Consider the following 22,965-nt stretch of genomic DNA (forward strand, 5'->3'; position numbering starts at 1 on the left):
TAAAAGAAAAGCTGTGTCTTCAAGGCCAGTTAGCAGTTTTAAGGATGGACAGTTTCCCTACCTTGCAGTGATGAGCGGGAGGTCCGGGCCACACCCCGCCAACCAGGAGGTGACGTTGTAGACAGGAGGGGATCCCACCACAGAGAGCACTTCCACCAGATTCCCGCCAGGGCGAGCTGTTCCAGAGTCAGCTTGAGAAACTGGAGACGGAGGATCCAACGATTATCAAGTAAATCAAGACGGAAGAGCTGCTACGTGGACGGTCCCAGCTGGAGAGGCTGAGTTACTTGCATCTCCGTGATCACTTACAGCAGAGATTCCTACTTATCTGCTGAGGCAGGAGTTTAGTTCCAGAAGGAACATGCAAGGTCACGGTCTAAGGAGACCACGACTAATTCCACAGCAAAGTTCGACGCGCCCCGAGCGGGCCAAGCACCACTGCTGGTGCCACTGGCGGTCCCCCGACCCCGCCACACACAGATCATCTTTTGCAGTGTGGACTGCTACCTTCCTCCTTTCCTTCCCAAAGCCCTGACAACTCCAGGAACACTAGCTGACACTCCTTAGGAACACTGAACACACGGGGCACACACTGGAGCTACCTGAATTTTATCCATAGCGTGGAGTCAACGTGTGGGCAGAGAGAGTGCAAGATCATTGTTCAGATTCTGGTTTCCACTTTCATTGGGTGATTACCATGTGGCTAATCAATACAACCTCTGTAAGACTCCATTTTCTCATGTGTAAAGGGGACTCATGACAGATCTCAGTCTGCCTGGCAGGGAGAGTTTCATGGGATGGCAGGCTTACAGGACCAGCACAATCTACTTGGATATCCTCTTTCCCTCCTCATAGGCACCGGGTAAAAAGGCAGCTTCTTTTCCAAGTCTGTACAGTCGAGACTGTAAACAGTTTAAAGGCAGAGTCTTGGCAGGTCCAATGTTCAGCACAGAGTAAGTGCTCACTAAATGTTTACTGGCTCAGCTGAGTACGAAGTCTTTAGACGTTTGGCTCTGGTGTCAATGATTTCTGGGTTCTTATCTCCCCCACATCCCAGCTGATTTGGGGCAAGACCCTCAGCCCCTCTTAGCTTTGGTTTCCTCATCTATCAAGTGGGGCTCAGAGGACCATCTCACGGGGTTCTGAGAACTAACTGAGAAGTGTTGTGTAGTTGCCCCTAAATAAAAAGAACCTTCAAAAACAGACATATGGACCAATGGAATAGAACAGAGAGCCCAGAAACGAATCCACAAACTTTTGGTCAACTAATCTTCGACAAAGGAGGCAAGAATATACAATGGAATAAAGACAGCCTCTTCAGCAAATGGTGTTGGGAAAACTGGACAGCAGCATGTAAAGCAATGAAGCTAGAACACTCCCTTACACCGTATACAAAAATCAACTCAAAATGGATCAAAGACTTAAACATAAGACAAGATACAATAAACCTCCTAGAAGAAAATATAGGCAAAACATTATCTCACATACATCTCAAAAATGTTCTCCTAGAACAGTCTACCCAAGCAATAGAAATAAAAACAAGAATAAACAAATGGGACCTAATGAAACTTACAAGCTTCTGCACAGCAAAGGAAACCATAAGTAAAACAAATGACAACCTACAGAATGGGAGAAAATTTTTGCAAATGAAACCGACAAAGGCTTGATCTCCAGATCTATAAGTAGCTCATACGACTTAATAAGAAACAACCAAACAACCCAATCCAAAAATGGGCAAAAGACCTAAACAAGCAATTCTCCAAGGAAGACATACAAATGATCAATAGGCACATGAAAAAATGCTCAATATCACTAATTATCAGAGAAATGCAAATCAAAACTACAATGAGATATCACCTCACACCAGTCAGAATGGCCATCATTCAAAAGTCCACAAATGACAAATGCTGGAGAGGCTGTGGGGAAAAGGGAACCCTCCTACACTGCTGGTGGGAATGCAGTTTGGTGAAGCCACTGTGGAAAACAGTATGGAGACTCCTCAAAAGACTAGGAATAGACTTACCATATGACCCAGGAATCCCGCTCCTGGACATATATCCAGAAGGAACCCTACTTCAAAAAGACACCTGCACCCCAATGTTCATAGCACACTATTTACAATAGCCAAGACATGGAAACAGCCTAAATGTCCATCAACAGATGACTGGATAAAGAAGATGTGATATATTTATTTATACAATGGAATACTATTCAGCCATAAAAACCGACAACATAACGCCATTTGCAGCAACATGGATGTCCCTGGAGAATGTCATTCTAACTGAAGTAAGCCAGAAAGAGAAAGAAAAATACCATATGAGATTGCTCATATGTGGAATCTTAAAAAAAAAAAAAAAAAAAAGAACATAAATACAAAACAGAAACAGACTCACAGACATGGAATACAAACTTGTGGTTGCCAAGGGGGCAGGGGGTGGGAAGGGAAAGACTGGGAGTTCAAAATGTAGAATAGATAAGGAAGATTATACTGTATAGCACAGGGAAATATATACAAGATCTTATGGTAGCTCACAGAGAAAAACATGTGACAATGAATATATATATATATATGTTCATGTATAACTGAAAAATTGTGCTCTACACTGGAATTTGACACAACATTGTAAAATGACTGTAACTCAATTAAAAAATGTTAAAAAAAAAAAAAAGAACCTTCATAGAGGACATCAAGGGAGAATATAATCAAGTGTTAAGTAGATCAGATAAACGTCAGACAATTAACTACGAATATTGAGCCCAGTTGTGTAGATTTTATGCTGCCCATTAAGTAACACTCCCAGGAAAATTGTTGCTGACAGGATAAGCAGACAAAGTGGGAAACAGATGGTTTCACCCTAGTCACCGTCAGTGTTCCTGGTCTCTGCCCTCTGCCCCTCTGCTTCCCTCCTCACCTCACCCCATGTGGTTCCAGATACTGGAGCCTTTGGTGGCAAAGAGGTGACGGCAGTGAGAAAGGGCTGTGGATCCGAGGCTTCAGGGGTTTGGAGAGAAGAAAGGGAAACGACATTTATTATCCAGTCCTGAGTTTCTTGTCAGTGGGTTCAAGTGTATGAAACTTTGGTCCCCTCAGCCCTCCGGGAATCTGGGCAGCACTTGGGGTCACCAAAGGCCCCAGCCAGTTGTCTTGGGCACCAAGACATTCAGACAGCCCATCATTTGAATAGTAGTTTCTAAGTGTGTCAGAACATGAACAGAGTTGGAAAGAAGTAATGACCTTTTGATCCAGAGGCCCCCAAAACACTTAAAACCACTGAAACAGAGAAGAGACGGAATTCTGATGAAGATCAAAGATGACATAATTTCAGGGCTGAGAGTCCTCTTCGCACCCATCCCCAAGCTCCCCTGCCCTCAGCTCTGCAGTTTTGAGGCAAGAGATGAAAAATATGCACATATGGAAATCAAAATGCAAATATCCGTTACAGCCTTTTCTCCTGGAAGCCAGAAAGAGAGAGAAGCTGCGAAAAACAGGAAAGCCAAGCCCCAGAGTCACAAGGGATTTGATGGAGAAGGAAGAGTGAACAAAATTTGGAAGCCTGGAGACCCTGGGAGCATCTGTCTGGACTCCTCACCCCCGGGGTGTGCGTCACCCGTGGCCAGCCTCAGGAGGACCCCTGATCTTTGTCCTTAAGACCCCAGACAAGCAAAGCCAGGTGAGATCACTGGGCCCAAGAGAGGTCAAGGGACTTTGTGAAGAAGGGGGCCGAGCCTGAGCTCTGAGTGATGGGTGGGAGGAAGCCAGGTGGGCAGAAAGAAGGGTGAGGCTATTCTCACCAGGATATGGTGACCCGAGGCCCCCCCGAGCTGGTCCTAAGGGTGGTAAATCAGACTTTTAACTCACTTACACGGCCAGGTATTGCTGTGTTCCTTCCAGCACTTTATACGACAGATATTAACTAATGCGGAGGCGGAGCAATCCTGCTGGCCTAACAGTAGTCATGGTCATAGAACTGGGAACTGATCACATTCATTGAGCATTTAGCACAGTTAGGACCTGTGATGAGTGCGTCACATTATATTTCAGTTAATCTCCACAGTAATCCAATGGGCTAGGGCCCTCATGAAGCCCATTTTATAGATGAGAAAACCAAGGCCTCTCAGCAAGGAAGTGGTAAAACTGGGGTAAGATCACAGGCACCCAAAGCAAGAGCAAGCTTGCGGGTAGTAGGGGAAAAAGAAGGAACTAGCTAGAGAGATACGGGGGCCAAGGACATGTGTGTGCCAACTCCACCCGCTCTCTAGGGTCCAGACAGGAAAGAAGGAGAGTCACTTGTCCCCTCTCCATGAAAACAAAAGCAGCCCCTCCAGAAAAGTTCGAGAATGGCACTGGACGGACAGGTCCGTGGAGGAGAGGAGATTCGATCATCACCTGTTAGGTTCGTGTCTGCAATGATAACTTCATCCACGTAGAACGCGCCCGTCCCCGGAGACAGAGGGAGGAGGTCAATCCCATGAACAAGCACGGGGCAGTTTGCCGGAGGCGGCTGGAGGCACGCGGGGTCATGCACGCAGGTCTTGCGGAGGTCAGTGCAGGCGAACTCCCAGCTGCAAACAAGCACAGAGGGTCTCCCGTGAGCACCGCCCCCTCCTCTCCAACCTGGAGCCTGAGCGCCACACAGCCAGGAGACCCCAGGAGTCCCGCACACAACAGTGCACACCCCCATCCAAGACGGGCTCAGCTCAGCGTGGGGATCACGGCAGGGAGTCACGTTTCCCCTCCCCCCCCCACCCATCGTGACACTCGCTTTCAGCAGTACTTTCAAAATCATTGTGTGTCTTTAGCAGATCACATGTTGGGCTCTAAGCGCAGAGATGATTAATACTCTTGGACGTTACCAGACTTATTTCAGTTCAAAACTGCTTACAAAAGCCCCTAAGAGATGTGGAAAGAGAGCCGAATCAAGGGCTCAAGATGCCTGAACTGCATTCCAGCATCTCTGTCCTCTCGCTGAATGAATGTTGGTGCGTCACAAATTCTCCAGGCCCCAATTTTTCTCATCTGTAATGTCATGGAATTGTTCCCTGAAATCTCTTCCAAACCTGATGGTCTACGATTCTGTCCCTGGGAGGAAGGGCAGACTCCTTCTGAGGAGTATTGGATTTATAACAACTAACGGCTCTTAAATCAAACCTCTTTGCCCACTGAAACGTGTTCAGAGGTGAAGCTGGTACCCGAGGCCTCAGTCTCGGAGACAGTTAGTACATCCTAGGGGCCACTGTCCCCAGGAGAGCTAATCATCCCGGCTGGCAGACTTCCCACTGCACCTGCCCGCAGACTGGCTACCTGATGGGACTGGTCCCCACAAGACTCCAGTCACAGGTGGTGTTCTTCTGAACGGTGTTTCCAAAGCCGACTGTGAAGGACACGGTCACCCTCAGGATCGCATCCACATGGCCCCTGTACGCAAGGCACAGCTAGAGACACCAAATCAGTGCTTTAGCTCTGTCACTGAGACACAGCCATTCCGCCTCCCTAGAACCTGCCTCCCACTCCGAGACACAGTCCGCCTGTTCCTGCCCTCCTGGAGCTTACCAGTCTAGCCGCAGAGAAACGTTGAGAATAAATTGTTATTTCTCCAACAAAGGGTTATTAAATGCCTCGCATGGTGCGTGGCAGTGAGGATGTAGAGCCTCTCAGTTAGAAACCCCTGTGGTGATCCAGCTAGCTGTGCAACCTTGAGCTAGTCACTTAACCTCTCTGAGCCTCATTCCTTAACTCCCCGCCAGCCTGGGTTTCTAATGTTGAGTTAAGTCAGATTGTTTGGCACACGAAGACTTTCCAGCAGGATTTTTCAGCTTCGGCACGGTTGGCATTGAGACTGGATGATGCTGTTCTGTGAGGGGCTGTCCTGTGTGTTGTAGGATGTTTTGCAACGTTCCTAGAAACTTCTCGCTGGATGCCAGTAGCACTTGCCCAGTGGTGACAATGAAAAAGTTCTCCAAACATTACTAACTCTCCCCTAGGGGGCAAAATTCCCCTTCCCACCCCTGTTGGAAGCCTGTGCTGCAAGGAAAGGCCGGAAGATAGAGGTACCCCGACCTGAACCGTTTAGACCCGACCCTCCCCCGTTCAACTAGGAAAGGACTTGAAACCACTGTCATGAGCTCAGCCACCCCAGGAACGCTCACTCTGGTTCCCAAAGGACAAGGGAGCCATGCCCTCTTATGAAGGACAGCAGTGCTACAGACACGAAGGCTCTAAGAGGTGATGAAGGGGTGTGTCTGTCAGTAATAACCAATAATAACGAAAGCTGTAACAAGCAGTAACAACGGGCCTGGAACGAGCCCGAGCCACTGCCCAGGCGCTCTGCTAGTTGATCTCATTTACTCTTCACCCAAATCCTGAGGGGCAGACCACATCATCACTCACTCCCCAGACGAGTAGACTCAAGTAAGACTGGAAGGCATGCACCGTACAGAGTCAGGATTCAAACCCAGAGGGTCTGACTGTAGAATCTGCACTCACACCTGGAGAGCCAGAAAAATCCTATAGCGCATATAAAACCTGCCGTAGGTCTCAGCTAATAACACAAAGGCATTTCCACGGAGCAGCTCCTTCATGGAGGACCAGAGGTGTGTGTTCACGCCTGAGACAGCAGTTTAGAAACAGTCTGAGACGCCTTGGGTGAGTCACAGCACTCACTGCTTTGTGCTTCTGCGTCTTCAGTCTCAACCCCGGGGAGTAACTGCGATCCCTCCCTCCCCATCCTTCCCAGAAGCAGGGGGCTGCTACTCACGTGTGTGTACCGGTCCAGCCGGTAGCCCTTCTGGGCAGCCGGGGGTGTGAGGACAAGGTGTCGAGGCTGATAGAGGCTGAACCTCCCACAGAAGGGCTCTGTCCCACTGGTGAGGTGCCCATCAAAGCTGGAACCTTCTGGGCCTGGACGCAGTTCAGATAAGACAGGAAGACAGACGTGAATGTTAACAAGAGCCTCCCGACACGTCTGCAGGGGACAGGTTACGGGTTTGCCGTGACATTGGCCCCTCAACCCTTGGGCGAGCAGGGCGGGGCTCTGGGGGGCCAGCACCCCCCAGCTCGGACAGTCTCGAGACTCTGTGACCATTTTCCATGTGGACCGTGACACAGAAAACTACTGAGAAGCAAAGAGGTAAAAAAAGTGTTGACTGTAGTTGACTTAGTTCGCCTTAGCATTTTATAAACACCCTCACATTTTAAGAATCTGTTAGACTACGGTCTGATGTCACAATGCCTTTATCTGAGAGGCGATTTGAATTAAACAAGATTTGCCTTGTGTTGCTGTCTCCCTCCTGTATCTGTTGCCCTTCTCCCCCTGTGGAGCGTGAGACACAGTTCCTGACGCTAAGTGCCCAGCATCCTTGGTCTCTAAGTCTCTTTCTCTGATTCCTACACCAAGCAGCTCCCTCCCAAGCATGCAGCCCCTCCCTTGGACACTCTGTGTCCAAATCCAGTTTCCAGGCCTTCATTTGACTCTGAACGGAGTCAACTTGGAGAAGAAATGAAGACTCGTCCTATGTTACAGAGGAAAAAGAGAGAGAAAGCGAGGGAGAGACAAGGATGCAAGAAAAGGGTGAGAATTTGTCAAACCGGGGACGGCACCTTGCTCGAATCCCAGCCGGAGCAGTATGTTTGCCGAAAGGGGGTCCAGTTCGCACTTGACTGCAAGTAACCCCTCAATGGCTGCTTGAATCTGTTAAAAAGGAAGACTGCCAGAGTTCACACCCTGGGTATCAAGGCCCCCCCTAGTTCCCCCGCCCCCTCCCTGTCTGGGGAAGGCTCCCACCTGGTGGGCTGTGGCATTTGCCGGGATTGGCCGGCTAGAGACATCGTCCCACGTGAGGAGGAAGTGCCCTGCGCCAGACACGGTCAGCATCTACCAAGTCAAGAATCACCAGATTAAACAACATGTTCACTGAACCAGAGAGGCGACCTAGGAACACAAGACATACTCCCCCGGTTTGGTGTTTCCTTTTCATTTTAATCTCAATTTTTTTTTAACTCACTGTCATCTAGAACTATCTGGAGAACACAAGTGTTATCCGGTAATGAAGACGTTTCTCAGGATACACCCATCTGTCTCCCTGCTGATGCATGCCCCCTCCTTCTCTTAAATGTCGCCACCGAAGGGCCCACGTTCAGCCCTTCTGGCCGAGTTCCCTCCTGGGGGGAGGGGGTGGCCTGGGAGGCAGAAGCAGCCACAAGCATGTCACACTCTCTGAGAGGCCGATTCAGTCTCTGCTTTGCTTCCCTGCTGGGCACATCGCGCTTGTGTAATGAACTCAGACCATCTTACACCTCGAGTTGTTTTCCACTTGGTTCTGTGGTTCTTCGTGTGTTTTACTAGTAGACTGTCAGCTTTAAGAGGCATGTCTATATTGACTCACCCTTGCACACCCAAAAAGTGAACCAAAAAAAAAAAGTATGCCACACACGACATTGTAAATCGACTATCCTTCAATTAAAAAAAAAAGTACACCAAATTTCTTCAACCTAAATATGGGGTACAACCGAAAGAAATAAAAGCCTTGACCTTGGCTGAGAGGACACAGTACATGGGGAAACAGGACTCAGAAAGCTGCAGTCTTGTGGGCGGGCACTCATGCAAGCACACACAGGTGTGGGTGCTGGGAAAACCTTATCTCCACTCTGGGGAATACGTTCCCAAAGGCAGATTTACGAGGAACTTAAATTCCTGAAACTAAGTCCACGAGTGAAGTCATCTCTACAATAAGACTTTGCATTTTTTTTTAAAAAGTCATCACTACCCTAACTGGATGGACATCCCATCTCTTCGGCAGCAGAGTTATCATCACGGCTCAAGTCTCCTGGCCCCGAGCCAGCCATCCCCCCACTAGGCAGGACTATACTCCTTGCAGAGTTCAGCCCCGGAACCCAACCCCACGGGACCGGGAAGACACGCAGACCTGGATGTCCGGAAGTCTGTGGGCCCGGGCTCGGACCTGGTGCTTCTCCCGGAGGTAGGTGCTGACCGCCTGGGGACTCAGCCAGGTGTTGTGGATCTGGACCCCGATCCTCACGCCCCTGCTGGGGGCTCTCCCTCGGTGCTCCGCTTCCAGGTAGTACCTGGCTCCCCCGAGCAGCTCCAGCTTGGGGGTCTTCTGTTGCCAGATCTCTTCACTGCCACTCTGCTCCCAGGAGTCAAACCAGTCGGCGGTGCCCACCCTGAGGGAGGCCTCCTTCACCTGTGCCCCGATAAGCACCTCGTGACCGGCTCTGTGGGGCTTCCGGGCCTCTCTCAAACAGCAAGTGTCTGGGTCTCGACGGTTACCAACGAGGGATGTGGGGGCGGGTCTGCCTTTTCCAACACGTCAGCCCCATCACACTAGGGCCTGGGCTCGTGTACGCTTCTCCAGGCCTCCTTCTCGCTCTCTGTCTCAATTAAATAGTATTCAGACGAGGCTGGAGGGACCATGCTTAGAGCAGAAACAGCCAACCTGAAACCCCAGGTTTCTGTGATGCTGTGGGTAAGGTTGTAAGAAGCCCTTTGGGAGACCTATTATGACTTGACCACATCAAAGTCTGTGGTCAAGCAAGTCTGTAGCAAAGCAAGTTCACAGAAGCATATTTGAGAAAAAAATATGGCGGTTCTTTGTCAATGGCACTAGTTAGTTGGGACTGTTGTTTAAAACACCTTTTCTTATCCTTCAAATCTGAACAGAAAATTCCTGCATATAACTGGCTACATTCCTACCTAAAATTAGTGGAAAGGGCATAAGCTTGGGAGTCAGACAAATCTGGGTTTGAGTTCTAAATATGCCTCTTATTATCCCAGCGGCCCTGTATTGGCCACACAACCCTCCGAAGGCTCATTGTCCTTATCTGGAAAAACAGAGATAAACAGACGTAGCTCACAAGATGCTGTGAAAACTCGAGACCAGGCATATAAAAGCTGTGGCATTGTGCCCAGCTTATGGTAAGTGCTCACTAAATGCGCCAACCCATTCAGCCAAGCCCTTTTTCAACAATTAAAATCATGTCAATTATATCTCAATTTTTTTAACAAAAATAAATTCCACCCCCCACCCCACCCCCACACACCAAAAAAACACACATTAAAATTCCTGGTTGCTTAATGGCATGCTACAACTGTCAGAGAACATGAGAGCTTTTGTTCTGTGTTATTTCGTTTTTTCAGGGGTGAAGGGCTGGGGACAAGAAGGACAGTGAGAGTGGGGGCAATACCTTGGTCCTCGGGTCCTCCGACCGGCTGAAATACAGGGAAGCCTGGTGGTCGGCCTGGAGCCAGAACGTGTAATTATTTGTCTCTGGGGCCGCAAAGAACCCACGGAGCCGTGCTCTGTAAAGCAGAGGAGCAGAGAGAACGAAGCGAGGGCCACTGAGCCCAGAACCCCTGACCCGGCAAATGGTTGCCCTTGGACTTGGCTTGTCTTCGTGGTAACGAGGAGGAAACCCTTGACTCTTGTGTGTTGTGATGGGCCAGAGCCCTCTGGACACAGCTTCTCCTGCGGTGCCCGCGTGACCCTTAGCCTCAGCCCACCTCTCTGCACTGGCACAACCCCCGGGCGGTCCCGGCTTCTTTGGGAAAGTTGTAGCCGCAGCGCAGGGCGGCCTGGCGGCTTAGCGGAGATCCCTTGACCAATCTTGCTGTGGCTGACTTGGTGGCTGTTTTCAAATTTCCCCTAGGAGTCTCACTGCTTCCTTATCTGTCTCCTGGCCCCACCTCGGCCAATAAAGACACTGGTGATACGGGCCCCCCTTCTCCTGCGGCATACCTGAAAGGCTGCCCTTCCTGTGACCAAAATCCAGATGGAGAGCTGGCATTAGGGACAATCTGCCATCGGTACCCGGGGGTGGCTTGAGTCAGGTCCACGCCCTCTGCAGCATCTCCAACTTCAAAAAGAAGCCCTCGATTGCCTGTAAGACAATTGCGCCTCACTAACACCAGAGGGCGTCTCCCCCCTAAGCGGGGGGTGGGGGGGGCGGCTTTACTTGAGATTACAGAGTGGAGATGACCCACAGGTTTTCTAGAAGGTGACACAGCGGAGACCCAGGTGACATAGCCATGTAAGACGTTCTACAGATAACACAAAAGTTCTGGAAAGTGGAAATTGCTGCTTGGTGTAGGAGCTTGCCTCTTGGAAAGAGAGACTTAGCAAGGAACAGTAAGGGGGAATATTCTTGGAGAACCAGAGAAGACTGAAGAGCTCTTTTTCTTTTTCTTTTTAATTGAAGTAGGGAACTCTTTAATGGGAGTGTCTGGATACAAGGAAATGTGGAAAAGCAAACGAAGGTTCGTGAAGCCAGGAGTGGACTTCAGTGTCTTTTAATGCCCAGTTCAGCCTGCGAACTCCATTCCCTAAATCCTCCCCACCCTTTTCCAGAAAATTGGCAATCCTTATGTTTTTCACGTGTCATGGCCTCAATTTGTGGACACAGAGCAAACTAGGTGGCCTGCTGCTATGACGCCACATTCTAAATGACACTGTCCTTACTCAGCTGTGTTTTATACCAAACAAAACCTGAGACCAAAAGCGTACGTGCGACCCATACCGGATACTGACGTGGGTGGATGGTAAGAGCTCGGGAGTCACACGTTGTGGGTTCCAGGTCCAGCTCCGCCACTTACTACCCGGGCAGCTTTGAGCAAACTGCTTCATGTCTTTGGTTTCTTAGGCATCGAAAGGGGGCCAATAGTAAACAGAGATACGGCACTGAGACTAAGGGAGCTTGAGCTACACGTCAGTTACATCTCAATAAATCTGGAGGAGAAATAGAGTCAAGTTGACAACTGGAGAGAAAAAACTAAGGGAGCTTAAAATATATACACAAAGGGCATGAAATACAATAAAGGACAGCTAGGGTAGTTATTATTATTTTAAACGACTATTGTTGTTCCTCCTTAAATCCTAAAAAAGAGGAAACCGATAAGGAGTAATCAGAAAAACAAGAGCATATTTTAAGCACTGCTTAAGGCTTCTCAGCCTCAGCAGTCCTGACATTTGGGGCTGGGTAACTCCTGTCAGGGCTGCCCTTGCCTCGAGGGATGTTTCGCTGCACCCCCAGCCTCAACCCACTAGAGGGCAGTAGCACCACCACCAAGGATCAAACACTGCGCAGCGTCCCCTGGGGGCCGTTGAGGACCACTGCCTTACATAATCATTTGATCCTCTTCCACAGAAGACATTTCAAAAGTGCTTCATAAAGATAATTGTCAAGAACAGCCACATTCTGGAAATTATCCGACCACTGCCCGAGTAGCTAAAGCAAGAACCACCAGCGAGGGCGCAGCCTGTTTCCTGACTCAGGGAATGCGTCTTCTCCATCATTTGCTTTAGTAGCTTTGTTTCCCTGGATGGGAGCTTTCCCTCAGTAAAAACTGCAACTCGGGGAACTGGAAAGTGCTCGGCCAAGGCTTTGTGTGCGTTTCACACTGGACTGTCCTTTCTTTACAAAGTTTTCTCCCCCACTGGGCTTTACAGGATAGGACTACAGACAAGCAGCCTGTGGCTCCAGGCTGCCCAAGACGCCAACCTTAACTATGCCTGAGGGCCTGTTCTGACACCTCCCAGAAAAGTGCCCCCGCAGTGCACTTGCATTTGCAGCCGTGGGTGGAAGCTTTAAATACAGAAGGACAGGTGGAACCTGCCACTTGCCCTGTTTCTGCCCACTTCAGGAGTAACCTGGTGGCCACGTCCCTGCTTCTCAGAGTATCAGACAGCTGCCCACAGGGAAGAGGACAACATTTAAATGCACCTGCTGTGCCCTACTCTCCACCTAGTCTATGAGCACAGAAGACACCTTCTGATGCCCCGTCTTCTTAGAAGACAGCGGGGGAGTGGGTAACTGACCCACAGGATGGAGGAGGCGGCTCAGGAGTTTCCACCAGTCGCTACAGCAATGTCTTCTGCTTCCTGGACCATGGTTTCCACTGAACCTCACCGGCCATGCAGCTGGCCAGGGGCTAGGACTGCAGGGTGTTGCCAAGCATCTGAGTAAAGCTAAAAGCCTTTCTGAAATGAAAGCCCCAACCCAGGACCCAGGGCTCACTGAGCAACCAGTCAAACAGCTGAGACCAAATTCAAACACTTTCGTTTCTGCTTTCCAGCCCCTCGTGGTTAAAAATGTCATAGGATGTCGCAGAACAGCTGTGGCGACTTCCTTACCTGCCTGAGGAGCAGAGAGCCGGGCACCTGTTCCCGGAGCCCTGGTGGTGCACTCAATCCTCCTGGGAGATACGTGTCTGACGTCACACGGAATTCCTGAGAAGGATGTCCAAATCAGATACAGATGTCAACATGGATCTCGATGGAGATACAGATGGCGAGGCAGGACCTGAGGACCACACTGGAGCACACAGGCTCCGGTTCTAAGGCAAAGGGCCGGAAGTGGAGAATAGAGCAAAAGCTGTCATCTCCACGGAAGGAGGCAGGGAAAGGGAATGGGCAGGGCAGTGGGCACAGGGCATCACAGAGTAACCAGAAGGGAAGCAGCACGGTGCAACGCCACTCACTGAAGATGGGCTGCACCGTGGCTGAGTGGGGAGGGCAGTGTGGCGGGAGAGCGTGAGGACATTTTCCTGCATCCTCTGCGTCACCAACCAGAGGAGCATCCCCCTGGCGGAACAAAAGGATTTGCCCAGGGGGCATTCCAGAACAATCCGCGTAGCAGTGCCCGCCCACTCCGGCTTGTTCCTATGAGTTCGATGGGGGAGGGAGAGGGGTGGCCTTTCAGTCCGAGTAAACCCTGGTGACCAGGCAGCTCTGCTTTCCCTTCTCTTTTCTCCCAAGATGGGACACCTGGGGGACTCACCCGTGAATCATAAGCAGGTTTGCGAGACACCTTATTTCTGTTCTATGTGTGCAGGGCTGCAGGATGCCAACCCCCCCTAGTCCATGCTAGCCGGCTGGCATGAGGAGTGAGACGAGGCAAAGACTGCTCCCCCGTCCCCACTGCCATAAGAGACACATACTCTCCTTACGGCATTTAAATCTATGAACTGTTTTCAGCCATTTCAACTTAGTCACCTGCGATGGTAACCTGCACAGGATTGTCAAAGAAGTCTCCTGTAATTGTGATGTCTGTTCCTCCTCCAAGGCTCCCAGTTGCTGGAAACACAGATAGGATTTCTACAACAGAAGGAAAAAAGCAAGCTTCCGAATACAAACCAGCATGGGACCCAGATAATAATGTAATCATAGAAGCTATCAATAATTTATTTCTCAGTTTAACTTTCTAAGACCAGCAATAGTTGTAGTTTCTTTCTAGCAACAGTCATTTAAAAATAGATATCATAAGAAAAGGACTCAAATATAACAATCTGTATAATAATATATATTATACAGGAACAGTATTTGAAAGGAAAGAGAAATACAGTCACTCTTGCTATCAGCAAAAATCCCTGCCTGCCGTAATGCTTTCTTAGGAAGTCATCTCCTGCCCTCTAGTACTGTTTACACGTCACAGAACATGGGTTTTACTTTATGGAGGATCCAGGCAAGGCTTCGGTTTACCCATAAGAGTCTGCAATTCGCTCTAAGCAAAAGAAAGAGTTCCACTGGCGCAGGCCACATATCCCCAAGATTTTAACTTTTTCTGATCCTTTCCTGTCCTGTGATCAAACTTGGAGAGTTTGGAGTTTCATTCCCTCCAGGGGAAAGACTAGTCGTGTTCTCTGATAAACTCAAGATGCAAAGAGGCTAATTACAAATGGTTCCCGCTATGAAATAAAGGCAAGGGTCAAAATGCAGCGTTTCCTGCGGTCGGCCACCTGGAGAGGGAGGGGCATTTGCGGCACGACCGAGGACATTTCTTGTACTTTCGGCAAAGGTAGATTTTGCTGCCCCTGGAATCTGCCCCGACCTCACAGACACTTTTTCAGTGGTTTGGGGACTGTATTCAACCCTAGAATCTAGCCCTCATCTTTAGTAGCCAGCCTTCTACTACGGAACTGAGCTCACGACTTCATGCAAGTGTCCAGTTTTCAGCGTTCACTTTTTTGGATGAAGATGTACTCAGACAGCAACACAGTGACGTAGCATTGGTATCAGCAAGTCATAAGTTACTGAATGACTCCTCGGGGGTGAGCTGTCAAAGTGACTGCAAAGATGTGCTTTTAGGTTTTTCGGTGGCACCTCTTCTCTAGTGTTTTTTAGAACACGGAACAGGAACGACTCCCACGTCTTCTATTCAGTCAGTCCACGTCCCCAGACTTTGCATAAAAGACTATGATCAAGTCTCTTTTCATACAGCAGCCAAAGTCAACACTCAGCAAGCACCCTATCCCCGTACGAAACCAACGGGCCATCCGTGCCTGCAGGGACAGCATCAGGTATTGCCGGTTACAGAGAAACGGCCGGAAGGAAGGGAAGGCGGGTCCCACGTCCAGGGTTGGGTGAGAGAAGCAGGGAGAAGCCCACGGCCAAGGGAGACGGTCGGTACCTGAGTACGTCTGGTACAGGAAAAGGTCCTGCTTGGCGCTGACCAGCCACGCATTCTTGTGTACCATGGACCTTCAAAAAGACAACATTGTGTTTTGGATGAAAACTGCCTCTGGGTTTGCAGTTTTTAAAGTGACTGCCTGAAAGGAAGGTGACTAGCTTTTAGTGATCTTTAAACCTGTTTAGATACCAGCTCCCTTTGATGGCTAGAGAATGAGACTCACAGAGCAAAGTTTCTTTTCTGATCTAGAAAATTATTATTTAGGAAGAATCATTCCCACTTAACAAACAAGCATGCAGTGGAATGATGGGTGTGAAAGGGCCTGGGCTAGAGCCGGCCTCTGGGAGATACTCACTACATACTAGTTTTATTCCTCCCCAAAGGGCAGACAGAGACAGAGGGAGACAGACTCTCTGTACTTTGCACTGTGCGGCTGCAGGTGATGGGTTGCTGTCTTGGGAATGAAATTGCAGTCAGCTGTATGACTGAAGTATTGTGCTGAACACCAGACGTTGACACAGCACTGTAAACTGACGGCACTTCAATAACAACGTATTTTTTAAAAAAAAAAAAAAATCAGCTGGACAAAGCACTTTTCAGGAAAACACCTGACAAAGCACGCAGTGTCAGAAAGGCATGTGGAAATCCAGCATCCCAATTTCTCTCTCCAAAACTCTATGAAAGTTGGACCCTTTCCATCTTGAGGAAGGCATTTCCTGCACAATGCATTATGGAGCTACATCCTGTTTGAAATGCCTACTATTATAAGATTACTTAAGAGGTGATTCTGCCAAATTCTGTGCCATTATCACCCTGAAACATTTACCTTGCTTCACAGTGAGTGAAACTAGAGACATGACCATTAAATGCAAGGCACAATCCAGGTTAGATTCTGGGTCTGGGGGGAAATAACTTTATAAAGGACAATATTGGGACAATTAGTGAAATATGAATGTGGGACCTAGATTAGAATGTAGCATTGGATCAACGTGAAATTTCCTAATTTTGATCACTGTATTATTGTTATATAAGAAAAAAGAAAAAGAAGGAAAAAACGACGAGTGCATAGGACACAGTTATATTCACCCAAGTAAAAGAAATCAAGCGGGAACATGGGGTTTCATTATACATTTCATATATGGGTTATACATCTGAAACTTTCCACTATAAAAGGGTAAAGCAAGACAAGAGAGTAGATAATATAAGATGAAGATAAACGAATATATGTATGTGTGTGCATGACTGGGACATTGTGCTGCACACCAGAAATTGACACGTTGTAACTGACTGTACTTCGATAAAAAATAAATTAATAAGATAAATTTTCTTACTCCCAGTTACTTACTTTCCTCTGTTAAATACTGAGAAACTAACATTCTGGGAGCCTGTGACAAAAAGAAACAGCCATTAATACGGGAACCTCCATGAACCACCAGGGCCAGGCCACTGCTACCAGAAACTCAAGGACTCCAGCTGTCACCAAGTCACCACCCACACCTTCAGGGCTTTGACAGTGCCCGAAATAAACACCTCCCGGACGTGCGCCATCAGCAATGCTGATTTCCAGCCACAAAAGGATAAAGGTAGTAACTCGTAGCAGGTAAGCGCAGGCCTGCAGTGAGACCGGGACTGATAAACCCTGCTCCACCAGCTTCAATTTCCTCCCCATCAAGCAGGAATAATTCCACCAGCCTCCCAGGTGTATAGGTGAGTATTAAATCAGTGTGTATTTAAGCTGCTTTTTATAGTGTGTTTCAGGGAGTTCTCAACAAATGGTAGTTATTACTATCATCCTCATGAGAATCAGTTTTTGAAATACTTTTTTTCCGGACACAGAGAAGAAGATGGATAAGACGTTAAGATTCTGTTACATCTCAAACAGACCAATGTAGTTGCCTTCCACACGGCACTGCAGAGTCCCAGGACCATGGTCTTCCTGAATAGGATAACTAGAGAAAGAACAAAAAAAAAAAAAAAACTGAAGTAAGAATTATCTGACAATTCGGTTCAGAAGTTCTGGTTCTTTAGCCAGGATAGTAAAAAATAAAATAAAATAAAATAAAATAAAATAAAATAAAATAAAATAAAATAAAATAAAATAAAATAAAATAAAATAAAACAAGACAAAACTCTAACTGGCGTTACCATGAATATATATGCTACCAGTGTGAGAGACAAAATTGAACTTACTCCTAACCTCCATTTGGTTCTTTCTTTCCAAAATCTATTTTATGAAAAGGACCGCAAGATCCTCATTCAAAAAAAAAAAATCCTAATCAAATGTGAACCCAAAACAGAACAGTTCTGAGCAAACAAATGCAAGGCACCAGGAAGAAGCCACATTATAGAATTTGACTCAACTAAACACTAGGTCCTAAAACTCTAAGCCATACAGTATGGACGGTTAATCCACTCAGTCCAGAGTGGAGTGAAAAATCAAGCAAAACTTTGGTAATCTGAGCCCTAAGCATGTAGACGCTCATTTTTTTTTTAATTTCCCCTGTAATAAATAATTGAATATTGAAACTTTAGTTGTTTCATCTTTGGCTGGTCGTTGTAGTATCGTAGTTAGGAGTATGAACTTGGGAGGCTGGTCGGTCGGCCCCTCTGCCACTTGTTCTTTGTGAGATGTTGGGCAAGTTACTTCACCTCAGTCTCCTCATCTGTAAAGTGGGACTAATCACCGTGTGTAGGGAGGAGGTCATTGGCTGCCCTTAACTGTAAAAGCACAGGAGCAGGGCTTGGACGACAGGAAGCACGAGTAAGTATTGGCCATTTGTTTGCAAGAAAGCTCTCAGAATCCACTTCAAGTTGCATTCTCACTCAGTCACTGTGTCTTTTCCAGGAAGTTTAAAGATAAGGCAGTCAACAGTTATGGGCAATTTATATTAAAAATGTGTGTGTGTGTGTGTGTGTGTGTGTAATATCCATGTGGAAGGACCTAAAAGCAGGTGTGTTGGCAAGAAAGACACTCACCAGCGTCCTGTCTTCCTGTTTACGAGAGAGCAAGGAGTGACCCACTGGTCTCCGTGAGCTTCCAAAATCAGTGGGCTGGATCCAAAATGCAAACAACAGACACAAGACAAGAGTGAATGCTCCCAGCAAACATTCTTGGCAAAACTCCGAGGAAACATGGCTGTGAACAAGCATCTCTGGGTGTACAAGGCATCAGTACTGGGGACTGGGGACTGCCCTGTAAGGAGACCCTAAATCAGACCCTCGGCCTGAGAGCGGGTGCACCAGCCTCTTCTGTGGCCCACGCGTTCACAGGGAGCACTTCCCCTTTCCCGGAAAATCCTTATCATCTCCACCCTGGCTATCCTGGGGCCACACAGAGCCATTGAGGAGTTCATGTCTTTGCTCCTCTCCTTGCCAAGACTGCACCCCAGACCAAAGCTGCGAGGGGACCAAGTAGTGAATGTGGTATCTCGCCAAGGATGGACTCGGGGGCTCTAGTCTCCCCAGGAAGAATAATTTCCATTCAAGATGAGTTGGCCATTATTTAATGCCAGAAATGTGGATCCTGTAAGTAGTCAAATCTTGTTCCCTTCATCTATGGCAGAATCAAAGAGATGGGGCAGAACACGAGAAGACCCCCATTCTGTTCAAGGGGTGAAGGAAAAATTAGACACAGCGTGTAGATCCTCTCAGCAGAGCACATAGTGACGTTGTGTTCCTTCTACCTTATAAATCCTCACTATAACTGCTTCATTTGTTGAATAACCAGTTTTTTAGAGCTTTCCACAAACACCCCAACTTCAACACATTCCATCCTGTTCTCCCCTTTCCCCAGCATGCATGATTTAACAGGACCACTGTCCTCTCTAAAAGTCTCCAATGAAAATAGTCCTGTGGGCATCCTGATCATTCTCATGGCCTTCCAGATTTCCTCCACATCTTCCTCTGAACATACTAACAGAATTTCTAAATGCACAAGCGGATAACCAACAAGGAAGCTCTAACAGTCTTTCGAGTTCACACCTTGTTATAAAGAATTTATTTCAGCCTGAGAAACAAGAAGGAGGAGGGTGAGACTCGAGAAAGTAAAATCCACAGATGCAAATACAGCACAGCGCACACTGAGCCCAGAGTGACTAGTTGTCAGTAAGTAAATGGACCAACTTAATCGACCGGTCGCAATTACACTAGCAAAGTTTGCAGAAGCCCAGCTCACCAGGGACCATAAAATGCAAAGAGGAAAATAGCCATTCTGTGCCAACTGCTTCCAATTTATCGCTATCGGGGAGCCTCTGGGAGCAATCCAGCATCTCTGAAACCAGCAGCACGCAGAAACAGTCACACACTCACCTGTCAATGTACTCGGCGTCCAAATCCAAGGTTTCCGAGCTTCCAGAGATAATCCAGCCATACACCTGTATCAGCTTTCCTGTTTTAAAAAGGATTTCTTCTAATGAATCGACTTAGCTCAAACTCTAAATATATAACACAAATTCTCTTTCTTTCTTAGTTACATCTACTCAAAATTGCCAAGCTGGTCATGACTCAGAATATTAACAATTTTATAAACTGTGGAACAGGAAAGGATGACCCAGGAATCTCTAGGACATTGCAAAGAGGCTAAAATAATCAATCGGTGCCCAGTCGTAGCTTACTCGTGTATGTATGGAGCCCAGAAGAAACACCAGGTCCTCCTCTGAGTCCCATGAACAGAGGGAGGGAGTGGAACACACAGCCCTGTTCTACTCTCTTGGCTGCGTTTAGACCATCCACATAAATTAAGAGTAATGCTCCTCGGGGGTGCTCTATGCTTCGTGAGACCTCCCTCTGATAAGAGGAGGCCCATATCACACCATCTGGACGGGTATTTGGAGACACTAAACTTTTTCCCGTATCTCAAGAGTACGAAAGAGGAGTGTCATGGATGAACCAGTGGTCAGGAAGTCAGAAAGAAGGGCCTGAGAACGCAGCACAGTTGTGGCTTGAAGGACGGGCCACTGCACACATCATTCAGCCAACAAATATGCTCACGTTCAAAGACAGGGCAAAACAGGGGCCCACAGACAGTGGGTGTCTGCCTTGCCCACCGCTAAGCGGCTGACTTCTACCTCTGGGGCTCCTCTGTGCGACTGGCAGGGACTCCCACTGGGCAGCAAGGTTCTCCTTGAGACTCGCCTCTTTGGGGTTTATAAGAAAGGGGGTGCAGGCATCAGTGGTCCCCTTCTACCCAGGTGCATTCTCAGGACTGCCCCCACCTTCTCTGCTCAGCAGCCCCTTCTCAGAAAGAGTTCAGGCCCCAAACCAGATGCTCCAGGGGCTGGTTTCCCCCAGAGCCGGAAAAACACCTAAATGCCGTCCTGGGGAGGTGCATGAGGCAAGGTTTTAGGCAAACACACCGGAGCAAGGTGATCCAGCTCAAGTCCAGCCCGCAAACCTGGAAGTGAGAGCCTTCCAGACAATCACAGGACTGAACGGCCCGGGCTGTCGTCCTCCAGCATCACAGACAATGCTGAGGGATGAGAGAGCTGTGGGTTAACGAGGCAAAGCCTCAGAAACGGAGGAGAAGGGTATACCCGTGGGGCTCATGAGGTCCTTGAATCCAGAGACGACACCTGAGGCCACGAAACAACGTGACCAAGAAGTAATGCTTCCCTACACAGCGTGCCTGTATTTTATTAATATGAAGTGACTTTTATCTCCAGTAATTGGATGACTGGCCCTAAAACACTGGGAACCTTCTAGGAAGTATGAGGGACACTTGAAAATTTGCAATAAGCTTCAGCAAAGAAATTCATATTGTTTATTCCTATCTTAATAGGAGATTTCTTACCTGGAACTCCACTTGGTGGATGAACTTGGTAAACAATGGGTGTCTGTGCCCTGGAAAACTGTTTAGAAAACAAGTTATTGCAGTGAGAATTTCTCTAAAACATCACAATCACATGCGCAAGAAACACAAGTCATTTCTCACAGACCATTCGTCTAAGGCAGCGAATGGTTACGTTTCCTCAAATCACCTTCCATCTTTTTCTGTTCTGAGATGACAGATATTATTATCTTTCTCCCCTAGATGAGGTAAAGAGAATCTGATCAAGGTCATGTATCTCACCTGTACCACATCACCCACACCTGGGCAAGTCTGTTTCTCCTTGCCCACCTGCCACACCAGGAACACGTTCTACCAAAGGAAAGGTAGGCAGGCCGGCCATGCTTTAAAACACCAATTTTAATTCCATTATTGCCACTTAAAATCTTGGAGTCTTGAAGGTTTTTTTTTTAACTTATCTGGACATTAATGTGTTTATTTAAATGGAAAAGATTGCAACTTAAATTATTATCTGCCAGCACCTTGGTAGGGATTAGCAAGCTACAAAAAGCTGGAAGCTGGAGAGACACATACAGTAGGTTGGTTTGGGAAGAGGGAAGGTACCTGTTGGGAGGAAATTGATTCAAATGATGCAAGGAATGAGAAGCAACATTACTCTCCAAGGAGGAAACCAGCATTGATGGGAGAGGCAGGAGCCTGGGGGAGCCTGGTCCTGGTACCCCGAGTCATCTTATAATGCCCTGACCCCCTGCAGCACATCCTCTGCCAACCACAAGCTCCTGGGAGGCAGGGACCATGCCCGGCTGTGTTGTTAGGTGACCCCTATGCACCATGCTGTTTTGGGTTTTGCTGCACCTTTCACCCCAGATATTAGTTTTCCTGCTTATTAAAAGATCGGGAAAGAGAGAGAGGGGAAAGGCGAGAAACCCATCCTAAAAATTGCGCATTAAAGAAAGGAAGTCCTTCAGTGGTTGGACTGGCTTGGTGAGTTGATGAAAAATCACCAGGAGATACAGCTAATGAGAGGCAGTCCGAGCTAAAGGAAACACGGTGACTCTGTTTAGGGGCTGGGACCAGGGGAACTGTGAGTATAAAAAATTAATTCCACCTCGCCAGTCCACCGCAAAGAGCCTGCTGCAGGCACTGAGACGTCTGAACAACTCACAGACGGTTTACCAAGCAGCTGGTGGCTGTGCTTTCTGATTCGGAGCCCCTGCTTCTCCGCTCCCCCACCTTGCTGCTTCCCACCCCACTGGGGCTCAGGGGGCAGCGTGCGGGAAGCTGGGTTTGGTAGCTCATTAAGTTTTCACTTTGTCATGTCTCTGGCTCGGTGGGTGACCAGAGGCCTGTTTCTCTTAGAAAAGTCCCATTTTATGTCGTGTCAGCTCAGAGAGCATCACAAGTGAAGCCTCTTTTTGAGGTGTCTCTTCGAGGCTGCCCTGCCGCTCTCTGAGGACCAGAGAGGGTGGGATAAAGGAGTGTCTTTATTCCACTCCTCCTAGCCCCCCAGCTTTTGGTGGAAGGCTCACAGCTAGAGCAGTGGATCTTATATTCCAGGTTGGAAATTGGGAGGTGCGTTCCCTTGTCTGGCGTGGACTTGCTTGGTCTAACATCTGGGAAGTGGGGCCATAACCACTGTTGTACTTTATGGAGCTCCTATGATCAAGTTCCAGTGTCAGTGACAAGGGTCTGAAGGGCGTCGCAGGGGGAGAGGGAGGTCTGGGTGCAGGAGGAGGTTGGGAGGTGGGAGTGGGAGTTTGGC

At 48.1% G+C, this 22,965-nt stretch overlaps 1 protein-coding gene across 9 annotated transcripts in view; it reads right to left on the reverse strand.

The window, feature by feature from the left end:
- PKHD1 (PKHD1 ciliary IPT domain containing fibrocystin/polyductin) overlaps positions 1-22,965 on the reverse strand; it is a 368,837-nt gene that overhangs the window by 335,327 nt on the left and 10,545 nt on the right. For 8 of the 9 annotated variants that reach the window (XM_032463248.1, XM_032463247.1, XM_032463246.1 and 5 more), the window contains exons 6-22: positions 21,207-21,264; positions 19,727-19,805; positions 18,395-18,469; positions 17,303-17,367; positions 16,764-16,803; positions 15,419-15,489; positions 14,005-14,106; positions 13,144-13,239; positions 10,753-10,894; positions 10,202-10,316; positions 8,923-9,201; positions 7,782-7,871; positions 7,598-7,688; positions 6,756-6,898; positions 5,303-5,433; positions 4,388-4,563; positions 62-200 (exon numbers count right to left, since the gene is read on the reverse strand). In XM_032463248.1, coding sequence (XP_032319139.1) covers positions 62-200; positions 4,388-4,563; positions 5,303-5,433; positions 6,756-6,898; positions 7,598-7,688; positions 7,782-7,871; positions 8,923-9,201; positions 10,202-10,316; positions 10,753-10,894; positions 13,144-13,239; positions 14,005-14,106; positions 15,419-15,489; positions 16,764-16,803; positions 17,303-17,367; positions 18,395-18,469; positions 19,727-19,805; positions 21,207-21,264 — 1,892 coding nt within the window. Of the gene's footprint in view, positions 1-61; positions 201-4,387; positions 4,564-5,302; positions 5,434-6,755; positions 6,899-7,597; positions 7,689-7,781; positions 7,872-8,922; positions 9,202-10,201; positions 10,317-10,752; positions 10,895-13,143; positions 13,240-14,004; positions 14,107-15,418; positions 15,490-16,763; positions 16,804-17,302; positions 17,368-18,394; positions 18,470-19,726; positions 19,806-21,206; positions 21,265-22,965 lie in introns of those variants that run through there. The other variant, XM_032463253.1, reaches the window with a different exon arrangement.

The sequence above is a fragment of the Camelus ferus genome, chromosome 20 (genome assembly GCF_009834535.1).
Source record: "Camelus ferus isolate YT-003-E chromosome 20, BCGSAC_Cfer_1.0, whole genome shotgun sequence".
Classification (NCBI taxonomy): domain Eukaryota; kingdom Metazoa; phylum Chordata; class Mammalia; order Artiodactyla; family Camelidae; genus Camelus; species Camelus ferus.